The 21,304-nt window shown below is 45.7% G+C and overlaps 1 protein-coding gene across 3 annotated transcripts in view; it reads right to left on the reverse strand.

The window, feature by feature from the left end:
• FURIN (furin, paired basic amino acid cleaving enzyme) overlaps positions 1–21,304 on the reverse strand; it is a 296,800-nt gene that overhangs the window by 86,105 nt on the left and 189,391 nt on the right. For all 3 annotated transcript variants that reach the window (XM_033920626.1, XM_033920628.1, XM_033920625.1), the window contains 3 exons: positions 20,913–21,041; positions 19,137–19,213; positions 2,661–2,749 (listed from right to left, as the gene is read on the reverse strand). In XM_033920626.1, the coding sequence (XP_033776517.1) occupies positions 2,661–2,749; positions 19,137–19,213; positions 20,913–21,041 (295 nt within the window). The remainder of the gene's footprint in view (positions 1–2,660; positions 2,750–19,136; positions 19,214–20,912; positions 21,042–21,304) is intronic.

Genomic DNA, 21,304 nt, shown 5'->3' on the forward strand with positions numbered 1-21,304 from the left:
GGGATGTATCAATAGAAGCTTCGTCAGCCGTAAACCTGAAGTCATAATGCCACTCTACAGAACCATGGTGAGACCCCATCTGGAATACTGTGTGCAATTCTGGAGGCCACATTACCGGAAAGATGTGCTTCGAGCTGAGTCGGTCCAACGGATGGCCACTAGGATGGTCGCGGGGCTCAAGGGTCTCTCTTACGAAGAAAGACTGGGCAAACTGCAGCTCTATACTCTAGAGGAGCGCAGGGAAAGGGGTGACATGATTGAGACATTTAAGTACGTCACGGGTCGTGTCGAGGTGGAAAACGATATATTCTTTCCCAAGGGACCCTCGGTCACAAGAGGGTACCCGCTCAAACTCAGAGGAGGGAAATTTAGTGGTGACACCAGGAAGTATTTCTTCACAGAAAGGGTGGTAGATAACTGGAACAGACTTCCGGTGCAGGTGATCAAGGCCACCAGCGTGCTCGACTTTAAGAATAAATGGGACATCCAGTGGGATCCCTACGAGGGTCGAGTTAAGGAACTAGGTCATTAGCATTCAGACTTAATGGGGTGGGTCAATAGAGTGGGCAGACTTGATGGGCTGTAGCCCTTTTCTGCCGTCATCTTTCTATGTTTCTATGAAGTAAGGGAGCAGTGCTTCTGGCTCCGCGGAAAACATAGAACTGAGGCCACGCTGAGGAGACGCATGCCCTAGGTCGGGCGGTAGGGGCACTCGCACATGCACGGTCCAATCGCAAGCTTGAAGGTCTTCAAGCAAGTCTGCTTGTGAAAACGTCCGCTAGGGGGCTTCGTCGGTGATGTCACCCATATGTAGAGAATATGCTGCCTGCTTGTCCTGGGATAAAAGAAAGAGCAGAAAAATCCTACCAAAATAATGCCCTCTTCGAGGTTGGTTGAAGAGCCAAAAAGACTCCGCCTTGGGGTGGGTGGGAAGGAAGTAATGTAATGTAATGTAATTTATTTCTTATATACCGCTACATCCGTTAGGTTCTAAGCGGTTTACAGAAAATATACATTAAGATTAGAAATAAGAAAGGTACTTGAAAAATTCCTCAAGGGTCACCTGTGGAGTCTGATCTCTAAGTAAGTCCTCAGAGTTCAGTCTCTCCACTGCGACTGTGCCAAACCCCTTCAAACATGCTGTAGTTATGCTGCTGCTCAAAAAACACTTGCTGGACCCTACCTGCCCCTCCACCTATCGCTCCGTCTCCCTCCCCCCCCTTATCCAAGCTATTTGAATGTGCTTTCTTTCAACTGAAGCTATCCTTGACTCACTTCAATCAGGCTTTTGCCCTTTTCATTCTATGGAAATTGCCCTTGATAAAGTCTCCAATGACTTGCTCCTGGCCAAATCCAAAGGCCTCTATTCTATCCTCATTCTCCTTGATCTGTGGCTTTTGACACCGTAGATCACTGCCTACTCATTGATATGCTGCCCTCGCTTGGCATTCAAGGCTCTGCTATTTCATGATTTTCTTCTCATCTTTCCCATTGCACTTTTAGCGTTTGCTCTGGTAGATCCTCCTCTGCCGCCATCCCTCTACTGGTCGGTGTACCTCAGGGCTCTGTCCCGGGACCTCTTCTTTTCTCTTTCCATACTTCTGCCCTTGGTGCTCTGATCTTTCCCATGGTTTTCAGTATCACTTCTATGGTGACGTCTCACAAATCTACCTCTCTACACCTGAAATTTCTAGAGGAACCCAGGTCCAAGTCTCAGCCTGTCTGTCTCACTGCCACCTAAAATTAAAGATGACCAATATCGAGCTTGTTATCTTTCCTCTTAAACCCACCTCTCTTCTTCCTCTGTTCTCTATTTCAGTGGATGACGCTCTCATCCTCCCTGCCTCATCAGTTCGCAATCTCTCTCCCTCTCTTCACATATCTCACAGACTGCCAAAACCTGTCATTTCTTTCTCTACAAGATAGCTAAAATCTAACCTTTCCTTTCTAAGCACACTGCTATGACTATCATCCACTTTTTCCTAGACTACTGCAACTTGCTTCTCACAGGTCTTCTGTTAAACATCTCTCTCCCATTCAAGCTGTTCAGAAATCTGCTGCATGCTTCATGTTTCGCCAGTGTCGTTATGCTCACATTACCTCTCTCCTCAAGTCACTTCTGTATACAATTTAGATTTCTCTTATTGACCTACATGTGTATTCACTCTGTAGCTCCTCAGTATCTCTCCTCTCTTGTCTCTCCCTATACTCCTCCCTGGGAACTCCATTCATCAGGCAAGTCTCTCTGAGCTATACCCTTCTCCTCTACAGGCAACTCCCGACACCGTCCCTTCTACTTTGCTGCACCGTTTGCCTGGAACGAACTGCCTGACTCGGTACGTTAGGCACCATCTCTAGCAGTATTCAAATCCATGCTAAATGCCCACTTTTTTAAAGCTGCTTTTAAGTCCTAACTCCATCCCACTGTCATTTCCCTTATCTGCCTCATCATTCCCTCTGTAATTCCCTACCTGAGCAGTGTGTATAGGATCACCCTTTTTGTCTGTCACAATTACATTGTAAGCTCTTTTGAGCAGAGACTGTCTCTTGTGTGTTTAACGTTATAGAAATGGTAAGTGGTAAGTGGTAGTAATAGTAGCAGTTCTTTTGTGGTTTGCATTGTATTTTCAAAAGTAATCCAGTTGGTTTTCATTGTGTACCTCCAATCTTTGCCTGGTATGCCACACCCACACCACAGATTCCATTATTTGCAACTGCAGCCACTTCACCGGCACATCTGGTTCCATGTCTGCGTGAAAGAACAAAATCTCCATCTGAGTCAATTATTCATACACATTTAAACACAAATAGCAGCACATTTTACAGTATTCTTCTTTGGTTTCCAATTTCCCTCATTGTATTAACTGCTTAATCTCACAATATAGTCATCCATAACTAGTGTTTTCTCAACTTGCACCTGAATTCTTGCTAAGTTTCTCCAGTCTCCCTAGACGAAATAGAATTTTATTTCCTCATTCTGCTTCTGTGCAGTGGATTCTATTTTTTTATTTGATTTGTTTATTTAAAATATTTCTAATCTGCTTAGATTGTGCCGCTAAGCGGCTCACAATATCACACTGATAATATCATTAGGCAAAACTCCATTCCTCAGACTTTACAAAGCCACCCTTAAAATTCTAGCCCTGCTACAAAGAAATCAGAATTCTACACTAACTTTTCTTCTAGATCAGGCTCCTAGATTTGCAGTGCACATGCAGCCATGTACCAGGGTCTGAGGTGTTGCAGTTTGACCCAGGTTCTGATCTACTTTCCCCCTCAGCCAAAGCAAAATAACCCAAAGATCGGGCAGAACCTTGGAAGAAAGATGGAAGGGGAGCTGGGTTAGAGACTTGTAAATGCGTACTTCCATGGCACAAGTGTACAGGAGGCACGTTTTTCAGTTGAAAGGAAGCTCTGGAATGAGGGGACAGAGGATGAAGGTTAAAGGGTGATGGATGCATGGAATGGCTTCCAGTTGAGGTGGTGAAGACATCTGAATTCAAGATAGAGAGATGCAAATCATAAAAAAGTCACTCCATTAAGATGAAACTGAATACAGCCAAATTTAATTTGTTTGTATATCTGGTCGAACTCTGCTCAGAGACATGAAGGCTGTGTGTGCCACCTCACCACCCAATCATGGCAGTGTTCAATGATAGTTCATTATTTGATCACTAGCTACTCAAGCTCCAGGGAACATCTCTTAATCACTTAAGATTGTCCAAGCTAAGTTTCAGTCACTTTATATCTTAAGTGATTAAGAGATGTTCCCTGTAGCTTGAGTAGCTAGTGATCAAATAATGAACTATCATGAATAGTGTGTATTACCATTGAACACTGCCATGATTGGGTGGTGAGGTGGCACACACAGCCTTCATGTCTCTGAGCAGAGTTCGACCAGATATACAAACAAATTAAATTTGGGTGTATTCAGTTTCATCTTAATGGAGTGACTTTTTTATGATTTGCAGTTGAATCTTTAGTCACTCAACGACGAATTAGTTGAGTTTGTTACCCCTACAGTGATTTTATGCTAAGAGAGATGGGCAGACTGGAGAAGCCTCATGATCTTTATCTACTCTCATTTTCTCTGTTTCTAGTACTGTATAGGGAGAGACCCCTGGGAAGAATCCAAACCAAATAGACAGATTTGAGATAACATCTCGGGGGGAGGGGGGCATGCTGCATATATAAAGTATATCCATATGTAAAAAAATTTAGAAGAAAAAACTCCCCAGCTGTGTTGAACAAGATGCATGATTTAAATGAGCAGATGAAAAAAGGTCATCAGAAGCCATGCTGCTATGCCTTATAGGGAAAGGGAATGGGGATTTGTATACTGCCTTTTTGTTGCTTTGACATTCAAAGCCGTGGGCAATGGAGGATTAAGTGACTTGCCCAGGGTCAGAAGGAGCAGCACTGGGATTTGATCTCACAACCACTGGGTGCAGAGGCAGCAGCTCAACCAGCAAGTCACACCTTCCCCTACATTAGAACTACATAAGAGGTCACTGGTACACACGCTACACACCCAGTCTGCTAGTTTTAGCAGCTGGGCATGAAAGAACTAAGCTTTGCACTGCCATGGTTTTAAATTGCTAAGCTGGTGGCTATGCACTACCTCACACGGAGCAAAATTGGACACTTTCTTCTAAAGCAGGGGTGTCCAACCTGCGGCCCCGTGAAGGATTTTGTGAGACTCCGTTTGAGGGCAACGCCGTGTTTTCCTCTGCTGTCCCCGGGTGTTTACCGTCTTGCTGGCTCCCTCCTCAGTTTTGCTGCAGCGTTTGCGCATTTGTGCTGTCCCAGAAACATTTTTTTTCGGCCAATGCGGCCCAGGGAAGCCAAAAGGTTGGAAACCCGTGTTCTAAAGGAAGCAACACTGAAGTCATGTGTGCTCTCTCCTCACCCATACCTTCCCCCTGTCTATACTGACTAGAACAAATGTGAAGTTGGCATCCGCTTCTACTGAAGTGCTGCGAGACTGAAAACTCTCATTGTATGGGAAGCAAGCAAAATGAATCTCTAACACCATAGGTGCTTCAGTAGTTAAGAGGCTTTCAAGGCCTCAAGTAGTAAGGAAGTGGAGCACTGGCTCAGACCCAGGAGTAAAAACCTGAATAGAAGTGTCTGCTTCTGAAATAATGCTTTGTGGAATAAGTCCATGAATCTTCCTTATTTTGGAAGAGGCCGCAAGTAATGGCAAGGTCAACACTGCCTGAACTTGGCCAAATCCCCGCTGGCACATAGAGCTCTAGCTGTTTTGAGGATGTCAGAGCAGAAGACAGAGCTGCCGCCAAAGATGAATAAGACACAGCAGTGTAGCCAGAGGATTCCTTGTCTACGCCATGACTTTTTATTATCATGCTTTTCAAGTTCAAGTCTCAAGTGTATCCAAATTTGATATACCACTTATTAAGTATCTAAGCGGTGTACATGATTACAAAGCTAAAATTAATTTTAAAAATAGGGGTTCACAAGAATAGTAGGAAAGGGGGGAGAAGTACTGTAAGTGGGTAAGGAAAAAAGCATGTGTTGTATAGCACAGTTACTTACTGTAACAGGTGTTATCCAGCAGGCAGATATACTCTACATGTGGGTGACGTCACCGACGGAGCCCCCTAGCGGATGTTTTCGCAAGCAGACTTGCTTGAAGACCTTCAGGCTTGCGATTGGCCCACGCATGCACGCGTGCCCCTCCCGCCCTGCCTAGGGCATGCGTCTCCTCAGCATGTCCTCAGTTCAGATAGTAAGCAAAGAAGCCAACCACGGGGAGGTGGGTGGGTTGCGAGAATATCTGCCTGCTGTCCCTGGATAACACCTGTTACGGTAAGTAACTGTGCTTTATCCCAGGTCAAGCAGGCAGCATATTCTCTACATGTGGGAGACCTCCAAGCTAACCAGAAAAGGATGGAGGGAGAGTTGGCAATTCAGGAGCATAGATGTTGCAAAGCTGACTGGCCAAAGTGGCCGTCACGCCTGGAGAAAGCATCCAGACAGTAGTGAGAGGTGAACGTATGAACCGAGAACCAAGTGGCAGCCTTACAGATTTCCTCAATGGGAGTGGAGCGGAGGAAAGCAACAGACGCCGCCATCGCCCTGACCTTGTGGCTTGTGACTCGACCCGGCAGGGAGAGACCAGCCTGAGCATAACAGAAAGAAATACAAGCGGCCAACCAGTTAGAAATGGTCCGCTTAGAGACAGAGCGACCCAAGCGATTAGGATCGAAAGAGAGGAACAGCTGGGGAACCAAACGATGAGGAGCGGTGCACTTCAAGTAGAAGGCCAGCGCACGCTTACAATCAAGAGAATGCAGAGCCACTTCCCCAGGGTGAGAATGGGGCTTCGGAAAAAACACAAGAAGAACAATAGATTGGTTGATGTGAAAATCAGAAACAATCTTAGGCAAGAACTTAGGATGGGTTCGGAGAACCACCTTATCATGATGGAAGACAGTGAAAGGTGGGTCCGCAACTAAGGCTTGAAGTTCACTGACCCGACGGACAGAAGTGAGAGCAATAAGAAACACAACTTTCCAAGTAAGATACTTTAAGTGAGCCTGCGCTAGCGGCTCAAACGGCGGTTTCATCAATTGAGCAAGGACCACGTTAAAATCCCAAACCACCGGAGGAGGTTTAAGGGGCGGATGAACGTGGAAAAACGACGACTTAGAGGAGACATGATAGAAACCTTCAAGATCATGAAGGGCATAGAAAAAGTGGACAGAGACAGATTTTTCAAACTATGGGGAACCACAAGTACAAGGGGGCACTCAGAGAAATTGAAAGGGGAAAGGTTTAGAACAAACGCCAGGAAGTTCTTTTTCACCCAGAGGGTGGTGGATACATGGAACGCGCTGCCGGAGGATGTGATAAGCAGAAGCACGCTACAGGGCTTCAAAGAAGGACTGGACAGGTACCTGGAGGACAAAGGGATTGAGGAGTACAGATAGGAGTAGAGGTAAGGTTATAGGGATAGGATTGAGGTAATTTATAAAATTAGTCAGAGACCACTGTTCAGGCAGTGGGCCTGATGGGCCGCCGTGGGAGTGGACCGCTGGGCGAGATGGACCTCTGGTCTGACTCAGCGGAGGCGACGTCTTATGTTCTTAGTCCTTTCATGAAGCTGGAAACCACAGGATGAACAGAGATAGGCTTCCCGTCAATCGGCTGATGAAAAGCAGCAATGGCACTAAGGTGGACTCGAACCGAAGAGGACTGAAGTCCAGCGCCAGATAAGTGTAACAGATAATCCAGGACAGCAGACAAGGAGGCGGACAGAGGCTCCAGCTGCCGAGTAGCACAGCAGGAAGAAAAGCGGGTCCACTTCTGATGGTAACATTGGCGAGTGGACTCTTTCTGAGATGCCTCCAGGACATCCAGCACAGGCTTGGAGAACTGGAACGAGGGCATTAAGTCTCGAGGAACCAAGCTGTTAAATGCAGAGACTGAAGGTTGGGATGGAGCAGAGAACCCTGACCCTGCGTAAGCAGAGAAGGAAAAACAGGCAGAGGAAGAGGCTCCCTGGAACTGAGTTGCAACAGAAGGGAGAACCACGGCTGTCGGGGCCACCAAGGAACAATCAGAATCATGGTGGCACGCGAAGACTTGAGCTTGACGAGAGTCTTCAGAATCAGAGGGAATGGAGGGAACATATACAGGAACGCGTTCGTCCAATCCAGAAGGAAGGCATCCTCCTCGATCCTAAGAGGGGTGTAAACCCTGGAGTAGAAGCAGGGCAACTTGTGATTGAGGGAGGATGTGAACAGATCGACGTCCGGAGTCCCTCAACGAGCAAACACCTGACGCAGGGTTATGGAGTGGAGGGACCACTCGTGAGGCTGTAGCAGACGACTCAACTTGTCTGCCAGACAGTTCTGCTGGCCCTGAATGTAGACAGCTCAAATGAATATGTTGCGGCGGGTGGCCCAATCCCAGAGCTGCATCGCCTCCTGGCACAGGGACCTGGACCCCGTGCCCCCCTGTTTGTTGATATAATACATGGTGACCTGGTTGTCCTTGCGAACTAGCACCACCCGGTCGCGAAGTAGGTGACAAAAGGCTTTCAGAGCGAGGAAAATCGCTCGAAGCTTCAGAAGATTGATGTGACAAAGGCGGTCGGCACGGGACCAAAGACCCTGGGTGCGCAGACGGTCCAGATGAGTCCCCCAAGCATAAGTCGACGAGTCCGTCGTGAGGACCTTTTGCGGAGGAGGAGCATGAAACAGAAAACCTCTGGAGAGACTGGAAGAGAGCATCCACCAACGGAGAGACCTCCTCAACAAAGGAGTCATGACAATGAGTCGAGAGGGAGAATCCCGATCCTGGGTCCATTGGGACGCCAGCGTCCATTGAGGAATACGGAGGTGAAGTCTGGCAAAAGGAGTCACATGAACCAGGGAGGCCATGTGACCTAGAAGGACCATCATGAGCCGGCGCCGAGTGCAGATGGGTCACCAATCAGCACAAATGGATAAGGGCCTCCTGACGAGGCTGAGACAAGAAGGAGCAAAGTGAAACATGTCCAGGACCGCTCCGATGAACTCGACAGACTGGGAAGGAAAGAGGTGGGACTTGGGAAAGTTCACCTCGAAGCTGAGACTCTGAAGAAGCAAGATGGTCTGTCTCGTCGCTCGCAGGACTTCAGTGCGAGAGGACGCTTTGATCAACCAGTGGTCAAGGTAGGGAAGCACCTACAGGCCGCGGAGGCGCAGGGCCACAGCTACCACAACCAGACATTTCGTGAAAACCCTCGGAGAGGCCGCAGGGAAGAACACGATAGAGAAAAAGGACAGAAAAAGGAATACGGATGGGATTGTGCGCCTTAAGAAACCAGATGGGAACTATGTAGAATCGGACTCCGATAAAGCCGAACTACTAATTGAATACTTCTGCTCAGTCTTTACCTGCGAGGCGCCTGGATCCGGTCCACAGCTACAGACAAGGGAAAACTCGGAAGACCCGTTTTGAGATTTTGAGTTTACGTCCAGCAGCGTCTACTACGAACTTTCAAGGCTCAAAATGAACAAAGCCATGGGACCTGACAAACTGCATCCCAGGGTGCTTAGAGAGTTGAGTGATGTCCTAGCGGAACCGTTATCCGCGCTCTTCAATCTTTCCCTGAGTACAGGAAGAGTCCCATTGGACTGGAAAACAGCTAAGGTCATTCCACTCCACAAAAAGGGTTGCAGGACGGAGGCTGAAAACTACAGACCAATGAGTCTCACATCAATAGTGTGTAAAATTATGGAAACACTAATCAAACACAAATTAGATACGATCCTGAATGACGAGAATCTACGAGACCCCTATCAACATGGATTTACAAAGGGAAGGTCCTGCCAATTCAATCTGATCAGCTTCTTTGACTGGGTAACGAAAAAACTGGATATGGGGGAGTCCCTGGACGTCATGTACTTGGACTTCAGTAAGGCTTTTGATAGTGTCCCACACCGCAGGTTATTGAGCAAGATGAGTTCGATGGGATTAGGAGAAACGTTAACTGCATGGGTAAAAGACTGGCTCAGTGGTAGACTTCAGAGGGCGGTGGTGAACAGTACTCTCTCCAAAACGTCAGAAGTGATCAGTGGAGTGCCGCAGGGTTCGGTCTTGGGTCCGATCCTATTTAATATCTTCGTAAGGGACCTGGCTCAAGGGCTTCGAGAGAAAATTGCATTATTCGCCGATGACGCCAAACTATGCAACATAGCAGGCAAAAGCACAGTGCCCGACTGCATGACGCAGGACCTACTCTTACTGGAACATTGGTCCTCAACTTGGCAACTAAGTTTTAATGCCAAAAAGTGTAAGATCATGCACCTTGGCAACAGAAATCCATGCAGAACTTACACCCTAAATGGTGAGACCTTAGCAAGAACTACAGCAGAACGGGACTTGGGAGTAATCATTAGTGAAGACATGAAGGCTGCCAATCAAGTGGAGAAAGCTTCATTCAAGGCTAGACAAATGATGGGCTGTATCTGAAGAAGCTTCGACAGCCGGAAGACCGAAGTTATAATGCCATTGTACAGATCCATGGTGAGACCTCATCTGGAATATTGTGTACAATTCTGGAGACCGCATTATCAAAAAGATGTGCAGAGAATGGAGTCGGTTCAGCGAATGGCCATCAGGATGGTCTCAGGACTCAAGGATCTCCCGTATGAGGAAAGGCTGGGTAAGTTGCAGCTATACTCAGTTGAGGAGCGTTGAGAGAGGGAAGACATGATTGAGATGTTGAAAAATGTCAGGGGCCGTATTGAGGTAGAAGAGGATATCTTTTTTCTTAAAGAACCTATGGTGACAAGAGGACATTCATTGAAACTCAGGGGTGGGAGATTTCATAGTGACACCAGGAAGTACTTCTTCACCTAAAGAGTGGTTGATCATTGGAATAGTCTTCCACTGCAGGTAATTCAGGCCAGCAGCATGCTGAACTTTAAGAGAAAATGGGATAAGCATGTGGGATCACTTCAGGGAAGAATTTAGGGGGTGGGCAGACTTGTTGGCCCTTTTCTGCTGTCATCTTCTATGTTTCTATGATACTGGAGATGGAGATCCCCCACCTGGAATCTCAAAAACCGGCGAGAGGCCGGGTGTATCAGAATGTGCGTGTACGCCTCCTTGAGGTCCAGTGAGCACAGCCAGTCCCCCTCGTTCAAGAGGGGATACAACGTGGGAAGGGTGAGCATTCTGAATCTTTCCTGGACCAGAAACTTGTTCAGAGCGTGGAGGTCCAGGATCGGATGCAGATCCCCCATCTTCTTGGGCACCAGAAAGTACCGGAAATAAAATCCGGAGTTCCACTGTTCCGTGGGAACCTCCTCGACCGCCCGAAGGTGAAGAAGGGCCCGAGCTTCCTGCAGAAGGAGAGGAAGCTGAGACTGAGCGGAAGGAAATCCCCTTGGAGGTAGGTCCGGGGGTACGCGACTGAAGTGGAGGGAGTACCCCTCCCGGATGATAGACAGCACCCTACTGTCGGTGGTAAGACTTTCCCACTGGGTATAGAAATGTTGGAGACGACCCCCAATGTGGAAGGGGGAAGGCTCCAGGAGGAAGGGAGCCCGAAGGCTCAGACCGGAATTGTCAAAAGGACGGCCCGGGCCTTGCCGGGGCTGGCGGCTGGGTCTTAGGTTGACATTGCTGCTGCTGCAGGGGCTGTTTTGAAGGAGGCCTAGAGAAAGCAGGAGTGGATTTTTGTGGATACCTCCGGAGAGGAATTTTATATTGTCGAGCCGGAGGGGCCTTAGGTTTAAGTTTCACAGAGACGCAAAGTAGTATGCCGGAGCCTCAGAGTCCCATGAACGGGAGACCGACGAAGTTCGACTAAGACGCATAGGGGGCGTCGAAGAATGGCCTCGTGCCAAATGGACCAGGGAAGACCCCGGGGTCCGAGGAAATCACTGGGGATGCCTCGGAGAAGACGGGGTATAGGAAAAATCCCCAACCGGCTTCGAAACAGGCCCTTTAGAAGCCGGCAATCACCTCGAAGGGGAACAGACACTAGAGTCCAATTCGAGGACAAGCGTGTGTCTGGATGGTCTCGAGGTCGGTGACCTGCCCCGATAGGGCGGGGAAGACCAGGGCCGTTTAGAAGAGGCGAGCCTCGCCGCAGTAGCGGGTGAAAAACTGGTCCCCAGCCTGGACCCCCGAAAAGTCACCGGCGACTCAGGGGAGCAAGACTTGCTTGAGGGAATCCGACGAGTCTTACGGGTGAGGCCTCGAGAGACAAGGGGACGCTCAGGCTGGTCAGACCGCGACTGGGTCGAGACCGAGGTCAAAGGCATCGAAGTCGGGACTAGTTGGCTTACCACCGAGAAAAACTGTGTGGTAATAATAGCCTTAAGCATGTCCTTGAACATAGGCACCGAGACCGAAGGTAGGTGGGTCGGAGGTGCAGCAGTATGCTCCTTCGGGGGCGACCTCGAGGAAGAGTATTCCCTACATGAGGAGGCATGCTTAGATTGATGTCTCGAAGACGCCGACATGAGACTTCGAGATAGGTTCTTCGCTAGCATACCTGAGGAGGGAAGAGGAGACTTACCCAAGGCCGGAGCCTTCGAGGCCGACGGGGACTTCGAGGCCGAGCTCGAGGCCAGTCCCGCAAAATCCATGGGGCCAAAGAGTTGGAGAATCTTGGCCACCCTTCGACAAAGAGCCCGCGGTTGTAATGTCGCACAACGGGGACACGACTCAGCGCAGTGCTCTGTACCTAGGCCACGATGAAGATCAGTGATGGAGATAACTCGGTTGCACTTAGTACAGTTTTTAAATCTGGAACGAGGCCGGGACATAAGAAAAAGGAGGGCCGCGGCCCCATGAGGCCAGGCGGCCAGAGGAAGACCGCGAACAAATAAATACGAACTGAAAAAGTGAAAATTAAGAAAATTAAAGACGCGAGCACAGCGACTCAACAGAAACTAACCAAATAAGCTGCGGTGCAAGAGGGACAACGAGATTGCGCGAAGCAAGGGAGCAGTGCTTCTGGCTCCGCAGAAAACATTTAATTGAGGAGACGTATGCCATAGGCAGGGTGGGAGGGGCTCGCACGCATGCGCGGGCCGATCGCAAGCCTGAAGGTCTTCGAGCAAGTCTGCTTATGAAAACGTCTGCTAGGGAGCTCCGTCGGTGACATCACCCACATGTAGAGAATATGCTGCCTGCTTGTCCTGGGATAATATGATCTTTTACATGCAGTAATTCTTAGGGGTGGTGCGGGGACAAGATTTTATTTATTTAAAAGATTTCTTACCTGCTTATACGCGGCTTACAATACAATCATAATAAGACATACATAGAAATAACATACAATAAAGGCCATCTCCATACAATTAAATTCATTCATTTAAACACCTCCACAACAGAATAGTTTTCAGCATTTTCTTAAACTTTTGAATTTTCAAAAATGGGTGCACACATTTTTAGACAGATGCAACTATGTGTGGAGCAGCTGATAAATAAACTGGGTGCGCCTTGATATGGGTCCTAAAGTGATGGGTTAAAACTGGTTAAGTGGAAGGAGAGAGTAGTGGTAACTGGAGTTTGCAACAAGGAAAAGGATGCTCTCAGTGGAGTACTTGGGCCGGCTCTTTTTTAACATCTTTGTGAGTGATATTGCAGAAGGACTATATGGTAAGGTTTGTATTTTTGTGGCTGACACACCAGAGGGTGTGGATAATGAGGATGGGTCTCATAAAGCTTGAATAACGGTCTAAAAACTGACAACTAAGATTTAATGCTAAAAATAAAATGCAAGGTTGTGCACTTGGGCTGCAAAAATCCAAACAAATGGTATAGTATATGGGAGTGATCATGTCTGATGATTTTAAGGTGGCAAAATAGGTAGAAAAAGTGATGATGAAAGCCAGAAGGATGCTTGAGTACATAGAGAGTGGAACGGCAAGTAGGAAAAAAGTAAGGCCCCATTTAGAATACTGTGTGAAATTCGGGAGACCTTCAAAGACATATAAATAGGATCGAATCGTTCTAGAAATCTGGTCGGTGGTCTCTGTCATAAAGCATATGGGAAGATGACTTATAAACCTCAATATCTGGAAGAAAGGCTGGAGAGACTTAACTATCTCCTTGGCATTAATGTACAAGAGGTGAGTCTTTTTCGAATGAAGGAAAATTCCGGAGTCATCTGAGGAAAGACTTTTTTACAGAAAGGGTGGTAGATGCCTGGAAGAGTCTCTCGGTGGAGGAGACAAAGTGTCTGAATTCAAGACAGTATGGGACAGGCATGTGGGATCTTTTGAGAAGAGGATGAGATAATGGATGCTGCACATGGGCCGTAGGGTCTTTATCTGCCATCATCTTTCTCTTTCTTTTCTTGATACCATTGTCAAAGAGAATGCCTATATATACTTTGAAAACCTAGTAAATCCTGCAAAATACACACATACCTTACACCAATGTGGATAGGAAAAGCACAAAGGGCCTGATTCTGGAAACAGCATCCCAACTGTAGGGGGCAGTAAGCATCCTATTACTGTCTAATGGACCAATCGGGACGCATGTTTAAAAAAAAAAAATATATATATATATATATATATATCGGTGCCATGAAGGACGCCTACAATGTAGGCATCTGACTTATACCTAATGAGGTATCTAGGCATGCCTAAGGACATCTAAGGCTGGCACAGGTGTGACTTATGCCGGAAGTGGCCTTAGGGGCCATGAAGTAACCTCCGCTATAATGAAACTGTTTCCAACTTCATTGCCATTATTACGAACAGTAGGAGCGGTCAGGGACTGATAAGAAGCTATGAAGGTCCCTCTGATTGATTATCACTATTAGAGCACTTAGGTTGTGGGTCATAAGAACATAAGAAGTTGCCTCTGCTGGGTCAGACCAGGGGTCCATCGTGCCCAGCAGTTTGCTCCCGCGGCGGCCCATCAGGTCCAGGGTCTGAGCACTTGTCACTATAATTTATGCATTTTTGATTGTTTATGTGAGGAAGGCGACTATGAGATCAAGTACTGAGTGAGTGTGTGTATCCTGTGTTGGTTGAACACTTAGGTGGCCATAGGCATGCTTAGGCCTTCCATAGGCACAAGTCAGATGCCTTAAATGTAGTCCTGCAAAATGCTGGCCTATGTTTAAGGTGTCTGCCCAAAACATAGACACTATTCTGGACGTGGCACCTATCGGCGATTGACATGTGGTAGGCACCCGTTTTGCAGGCGCCATTTCCAGAATCAGGCCCTCCAATTAAATCGTTTCTATTACCTTGCTAGGCCTTGGAATGCTCCCATTAGATCATAGCTAAACACGGTTTGGTATTGTCATACTGTTTATGAAGTATTGCTTGATTTTGAATTAAACATATTATAAATTATATAAATGCCACAGAGCAGCTTTGGACAATATGTAGATATCACTGGGTTGAACCAGTTACTGAAAAAAATGATAGGTGATGCATCGGAAAGTGATATGTATTGAGGATTAAATATAGTTTAATCCTGTTTAGTTCAAGTTATTCAATTGTGTAGTTCGAGCCAGAGGGAGCTTTAAGCTTGTCTGATTGCAATTTGTTGGATGTGTGGCGATGCGGTGTGTTAGCTTGCAGGTACCCAAAAAAAAATGTTTTCAGTGGTTGGCCGTAGTATGTGGAAATCACTTTTTTCTTTTGGGGTTGAGGAATGCAAATGATTTATTCACTTTATAGAGAAAGCTGAAGATTAGATTATCTTACCCTGAGATGATTAGGGTGATAAAGTAGGATGGGATTGTGGGAGGGTTTAGCTTTGACGTGTACATTTTATTTTTCTTTATTGCTTTGTGATCTGCTTTGAAATCTTGTTAAAATGATGGGATATAAATATTTTAAACCCAACACACACACATTTTCCAGGGGTGGTGGCGAACACATTGTAGCATCAAGCTATGTTCCAGACATCGTCTGACCACTTCTCAAAGCAGAAGAAACAGAGACATTAAAAGCCCGTGCCTTCCCCCAGCTGCTCCTTCTGTTCTCCCTCTGTTTCTAATACAAAACTTGAACACATCTAAATTTAGAAGTCAAGTCAAAATATTATTGTACAGAGAAGAGAAATATTTCAAGGATGCTATTTAGTCTTGTAATATTCAAGTCTGAGGCTTCCCACACTTTTTCAAGTGTAAGAACTTAAAGGGAAGTGAAATGAACTCCAGAAGGAACCCATTGAGCTGCTATCACAACACCTAGTAGTATCAGGGGCACAGAATCAGAAAACAGACGCATTTCTACCTATCTACATTCAATTTACTCACCAAAGCCCAAAAGGAAAATGAAACAGGCAGAAAACCCAGAACAAAAGCAGGACAGGCAGGATAGCTGACATTTTTGGAAAGTTGCTAGCTTACCTGCTGAAGTCCTAGTGCCACAAAACCACCACATATGACAATGTATTGCAATCATAAAATACATAAATAACACCTAAAATTGAACAAATGAAAAACTGGGGGGGTTATAAATAAAGCAGGAGCAGAGTGAGCAGAAGTGAGTTAGTGATGCTGCAAGCTCTTTCAGTTAATTGATTTGATTTTAATATTTAATATACCACTATAAACCAAAGTGCTATAGGGTTTGCAATTCTAAAAACAGCTCCTGATTTGGTCTAGTTCCAAAATGAAAGAAATATTATGTTTGGGGTGGAAGGACAAGCAGAAGAAATAGGAAGAATTTACTCAGTCAGTCCAAACTGTGGGTTGGGACCCCTAATGGTGTCATGGCCTGGGTGGGATCACCATAGGTGCATCATTATTCTGCACCTCCAGGGGAGAGGGTGGCAGCAGTCATGAAAAGATCAACAAGCACTGTTTTAAAGCAATACTTCTCAACCCTCTTCTGGAGGGCATAATGAATATACTTTAGAGAGATCTGCATAGAACAGATCTCTGCTACATGCATATTTAAAAACATAGAAACATGATAGCAGATAAAGGCCAAATGGCCCATCTAGTCTGCCCTTATCTCTTTCTCTCTCCAAGAGATCCCACGTGCCTATCCCAAGCTTTCTTAAATTCAGACACAGTCTCTGTCTCCACCACCTCTTCCAGGAGACTGTTCCACGCATCTACCACCCTTTCTGTAAAAAAGTATTTCCTCAGATTCTTCCAGCCTATTATCTCTTAACTTCATCCTATGCCCTCTCATTGCAGAGTTTCCTTTCAAATGAAAGAGACTCAACTCATGTGCATTTACGCCACTTAGGTATTTAAACTCCTCTATCATATCTCCCCTCTCCCATCTTTCCTCCAAAGTATACAGATTGAGATCTTTGAGTCTGTCCCTATGCGCCTTATGATGAAGACCACATACCATTTTAGTAGCCTTCCTCAGGACCGACTTCATCCTTTTTATATCTTTTTGAAGATGTGGCCTCCACAATTGTACACAATATTCTAAATGAGGTCTCACCAGTCTTATACAGAGGCATCAATACCTCCTTTTTCCTACTGGTCATATCTCTCCCTACGCAACCTAGCATCCTTCAAGCTCTCGCCAACACCTTTTCAACCTGTTTGGCCACCTTAAGATCATCACATATAATCACACCCAAGTCCTGCTCTTCGGTCGTGCACATAAGTTCTTCACCCCCTAAACTGTCCCATTCCCCATTATAGTAATCCTGAAATCCTGACTATCCATTTGTGCATCCAAAAGAGGGTTGAGAAGAACTCCTTTAAAGGATCAAAGTGGGGTGCATACTATAGAAGTCACATAGTAGTGGCGAAGTTGCAGTCTTCCAGGGTAAGTCCCTTCTATCTGTACCCTTCTCCCCCACTGCCAACTCCAGACTCTGTCCCTTCTATCCTGCTGCGATGTATGCCTGGAACAGACTTCTTGAGTCATTACGTCAAGCTCCCTCTCTAGCACGATTTAAATGCAAGCTAAAAGCTCACTTTTTCGAGGCTCCTTTTAACACCTAACATCCACTCACCATCTTATCATTCTCTGTCTGAGAAACTCCCCAACCCCTATATGTTCCTGTATGTCTAAATTAGATTGTAAGCTCTTTTGAGCAGGGACCATCTATTACATGTTAAATGCACATGTACAGCACTGTGTACGTCTTTCAGCACTTTAGAAATATATGCAAATTTTTTTCATACATATTCATTGAGGATATCCTGAAAACCTGACTGGCAAGGGTGGATTCCAGGAGTTGAGAAACGCTGCTCTGCACTGTCCTCTCTTTAGGCTTTTCTAGAGATTGAGAGAGCTCTCGATTTCCATTCATATGGTACCTAACAAAGGGATCCTATTTTCAAAAAAATATATGGATTACCAGTCACAGAATGTAAGAATTTTTTCATCTACATGTTGATTTGATTTTTTGTTTTTTATTTGACCTGCTTTTTATAGGACAATAAAAGAAAACCATTTCACATTTCATAAGATTGAGCTGGAGCCCAGGAGCATCTAACCAGGCAGAAATCAAGTCTAGGCTATTATTCAAGTCAGTAATAACCAATGTATTCTGAGCAGGGACAAAAAAGCTAAAATTGCATGTAATTTGCATATGCAAAAACTAAGAAAACATTGAAACTCCACAGTTCCCAAGAAAGGGACTTAGGGGTAATAGTGGACATGACAATGAAACCATCGGCACAATGCGCAGTGGCTGCTAAGAAAGCAAATAGAAGGGTATTACAAGCAGAACGTTGTATCGGGCGATGGTGCGCCCGCATCTGGAGTACTGCGTCCAATATTGGTCGCCGTACCTAAAGAAGGATATGGCGATACTCAAGAGGGATCAGAAGAGAGCGACGCGTTTGATAAAAGGTATGGAAAACCTTTCATACGCTGAAAGATTAGAGAGACTGGGGCTTTTTTCGCTGGAGAAGCGGAGACTTAGGGATATGATAGAGACTTATAAGATCACGAAGGGCATAGAGAAAGTGGAGAGGGACAGATTCTTCAAACTGTCGATATCTACAAAAACGAGAGGACATTTTGAAAAATTAAAAGGGGTCAGATTCAGAACCAATGCTAGGAAGTTCTTCTTCACCTAATAGGTGGTGGACACCTGGAACGCGCTTCCAGAGGGAGTGATAGGACATGGTACGGTATTGGAGTTCAAGAAGGGTTTGGACAATTTTCTGAAGAAAAAGGGGATAGAAGGGTATAGATAGAGGGCTAGTATACAGGTCCTGACCTGATGGGCCGCCGCATGAGCAGACTGCTGGGCATGATGGACCTCAGGTCTGACCCAGCAGAGGCACGGCTTATGTTCTTATGATGTGTGTAGATGAACAAGAGCCTTTCCGGGAAACATTTGGTTCTTCAAATAAGAGTGCGGCCAATCTAAGCCAGTCAAAGCAAACAAGAAAGCCCGACAGCCATACAAACACCAAGAATCCTCAGTGCACACTTTTACATTTAATGCATAGAATCTGTTTTGCTACTTGGGATCTATCAAGGTGCTTGGGTCCTGGGTTGGCCACTGTTAGAAGCAGGATACTGGGCTTGATGGACCATCGATCTGTCTTAGGATGGCAATTCTTATGTTCTTATATCATGTTTATGCCAAGTTCACTACAAAAAATATCACTGTGCTGTCTAATCATTCCCACATCTTCATGTGGCACAATGCTACAAGAGGACTTTAGAAAAAGAGGCAGAAGTGGTGGTCAAGAAACTTACCTATTGTCATTCATCTGTGTGTATCGGGGCTGTGGGTCAGGATCTTGGTCATTGACATCATAGCTAGCATTAGGGTCCTGGAAGGGGAAGGAACGAAAAGAGAAGTAGAAATGCAATCTTTTCAGTAGTGGTTCAAGGGGACTTACATTCAAGTACTCTAGGTATTTCCTAGTCCCCAGAGGGCTTACTGTCTAAAGCAGGGGTGTCAAAATCCCTCCTCGAGGGCCGCAATCCAGTCGGGTTTTCAGGATTTCCCCAATGAATATGCATGAGATCTATTAGCATGCACTGCTTTCAATGTATATTCATTGGGGAAATCCTGAAAACCCGACTGGATTGCGGCCCTCGAGGAGGGACTTTGACACCCCTGGTCTAAAGGGTCCTTTTACTAAGACATGCTAAAAATGGCTTACTGCAGACTTACAGTAACTTCCCTGTTTGCATGCTTAATTGTATGTAAAACTAGAGAATAATATGGAGGGCAGAATTTGTCCCTGCGGGAAACCATTCTTTAGCATCTATCTCAACCTCAGTCCTTCTACATCAGCATTCTTGGTTGAGGGTCAGTGGGTGTGCCTAGTCATACTCAGATTCTTCTCTCTCTCTTTAAAAGAATGACATGGGGATGGATTCCCCGTGTCATTCTCTAGCTGTAAACTATTTTTCCAATATTTTTTTTGAGGGATTGTGCTAAGGGTGGAAAGTGGACGTGGAAGCTCTAATCAGTTGGTGTGTTCACATTACCCTTTGCTAACTGGTTAATGTTTTTGCAAGTCCCATATGCTAATTTGCTTGCAAAATAAAATAGAAAAAAGCCCTATTTCACTGCTTTGGGAAAAATTAGCTTAGCACGTGGGATGTCCCACATTAAGACATGCCAAGCCTATGTTTGTGCTTTAGACAATGACGGGTTACATGACGTCAAATATCAAAAGGAGGTAAAGAGATTTGAATTTCTGGCTGCTCTAGTTCTCAGTTCTAACCATTAGGGCTACTCCGCCAGGCCACTAATAATGGGAATACAGAACAGACAAGATCAGAGTGAACTGGTCAAAAGGAGTACACTAGCAGTATGCTGGGGGGGGGGAGAGAAGGTGGAGCCACTGTGCATTTTTGGTGAGTGGGGACGGGAGACACTTCTTTCATGGACTTAAACATTAAAGTTATAGTAAATGCTAAACTTGCACATCTAACATATACAAGTTGAAATGCTTAAAATGACCCCATGACATGAATGGACAGCTTTACACATCCCCATAAAAATGCATAATGCCTTTTAAAAGGGGTTTGTTTGAGATATATTTTTTTTTTTGCTGCAGAATTATGCACGGCTAAGGGGGGAAAAAGGCACAAAGTTTCTCGATAGCAAATCCTAAATTGCAGAGAACTTTAGTTTTAGCAGCACACTGACCCTCTCCCCCTCACTATAACCTCGAGATTAGATTGAAACGAGTCCAGATTTCCCACCCATTAAAATCTGTGACCGAAGATTGATCCCAAGTCAAGAAAGGCAGGGAGGATGAAGGCCCAAGCAAGATCTATGGAAGCGATTAACACAGAATAAATACTGCACATGCATTTTGTATATGAAGACATATAGTTATGGTCAGGCTCTGCTGTGGAAATCAGTCTTATTTAAGTGACACTCTAATATTAGGAACATGAGGGAGCAGTCAGACGGATAGCAATGGGTGTCTGACAGAGGCACTTGCAGCTTTTTAAGAGCGTTCGATAACCTTCAAATGCCGTCTCCAGTCATGCTGTCATTTTGCTTACGTAATTCCCTTGCAGATCGGGATGGTTCTGTTCAATCCCATCATCCAAGATGGAGACCACGATGTCCTTGCCCGTGTAGCCCTGCTCCCAGGCCTTTTTGATATTCAGGTCACGATGGTTCACATCATTCTGAAGAACACAAACAGAACGGATTCATTTCCCCCCCAACTGTCTCCAAGAAAAGCCTTCACATGGCAATAAAAACAAACTTTTTCTGTGCGACTTACAGCATCGCAAAGCATTTTCCTGCACCAGTGATCAGACAGTCCGACAAAATCATCATTAGAAAAATCATTTGCTTCTTGAAAGAGCTGAATAGTGTAACATAGTTAAAAAGTGAACAAATTAAGTTACTATTTGAGACTTGTACGTCAAGGGAAGGTGTGTGGCTC

Source organism: Geotrypetes seraphini, chromosome 14 (genome assembly GCF_902459505.1).
Source record: "Geotrypetes seraphini chromosome 14, aGeoSer1.1, whole genome shotgun sequence".
Lineage (NCBI taxonomy): Eukaryota > Metazoa > Chordata > Amphibia > Gymnophiona > Dermophiidae > Geotrypetes > Geotrypetes seraphini.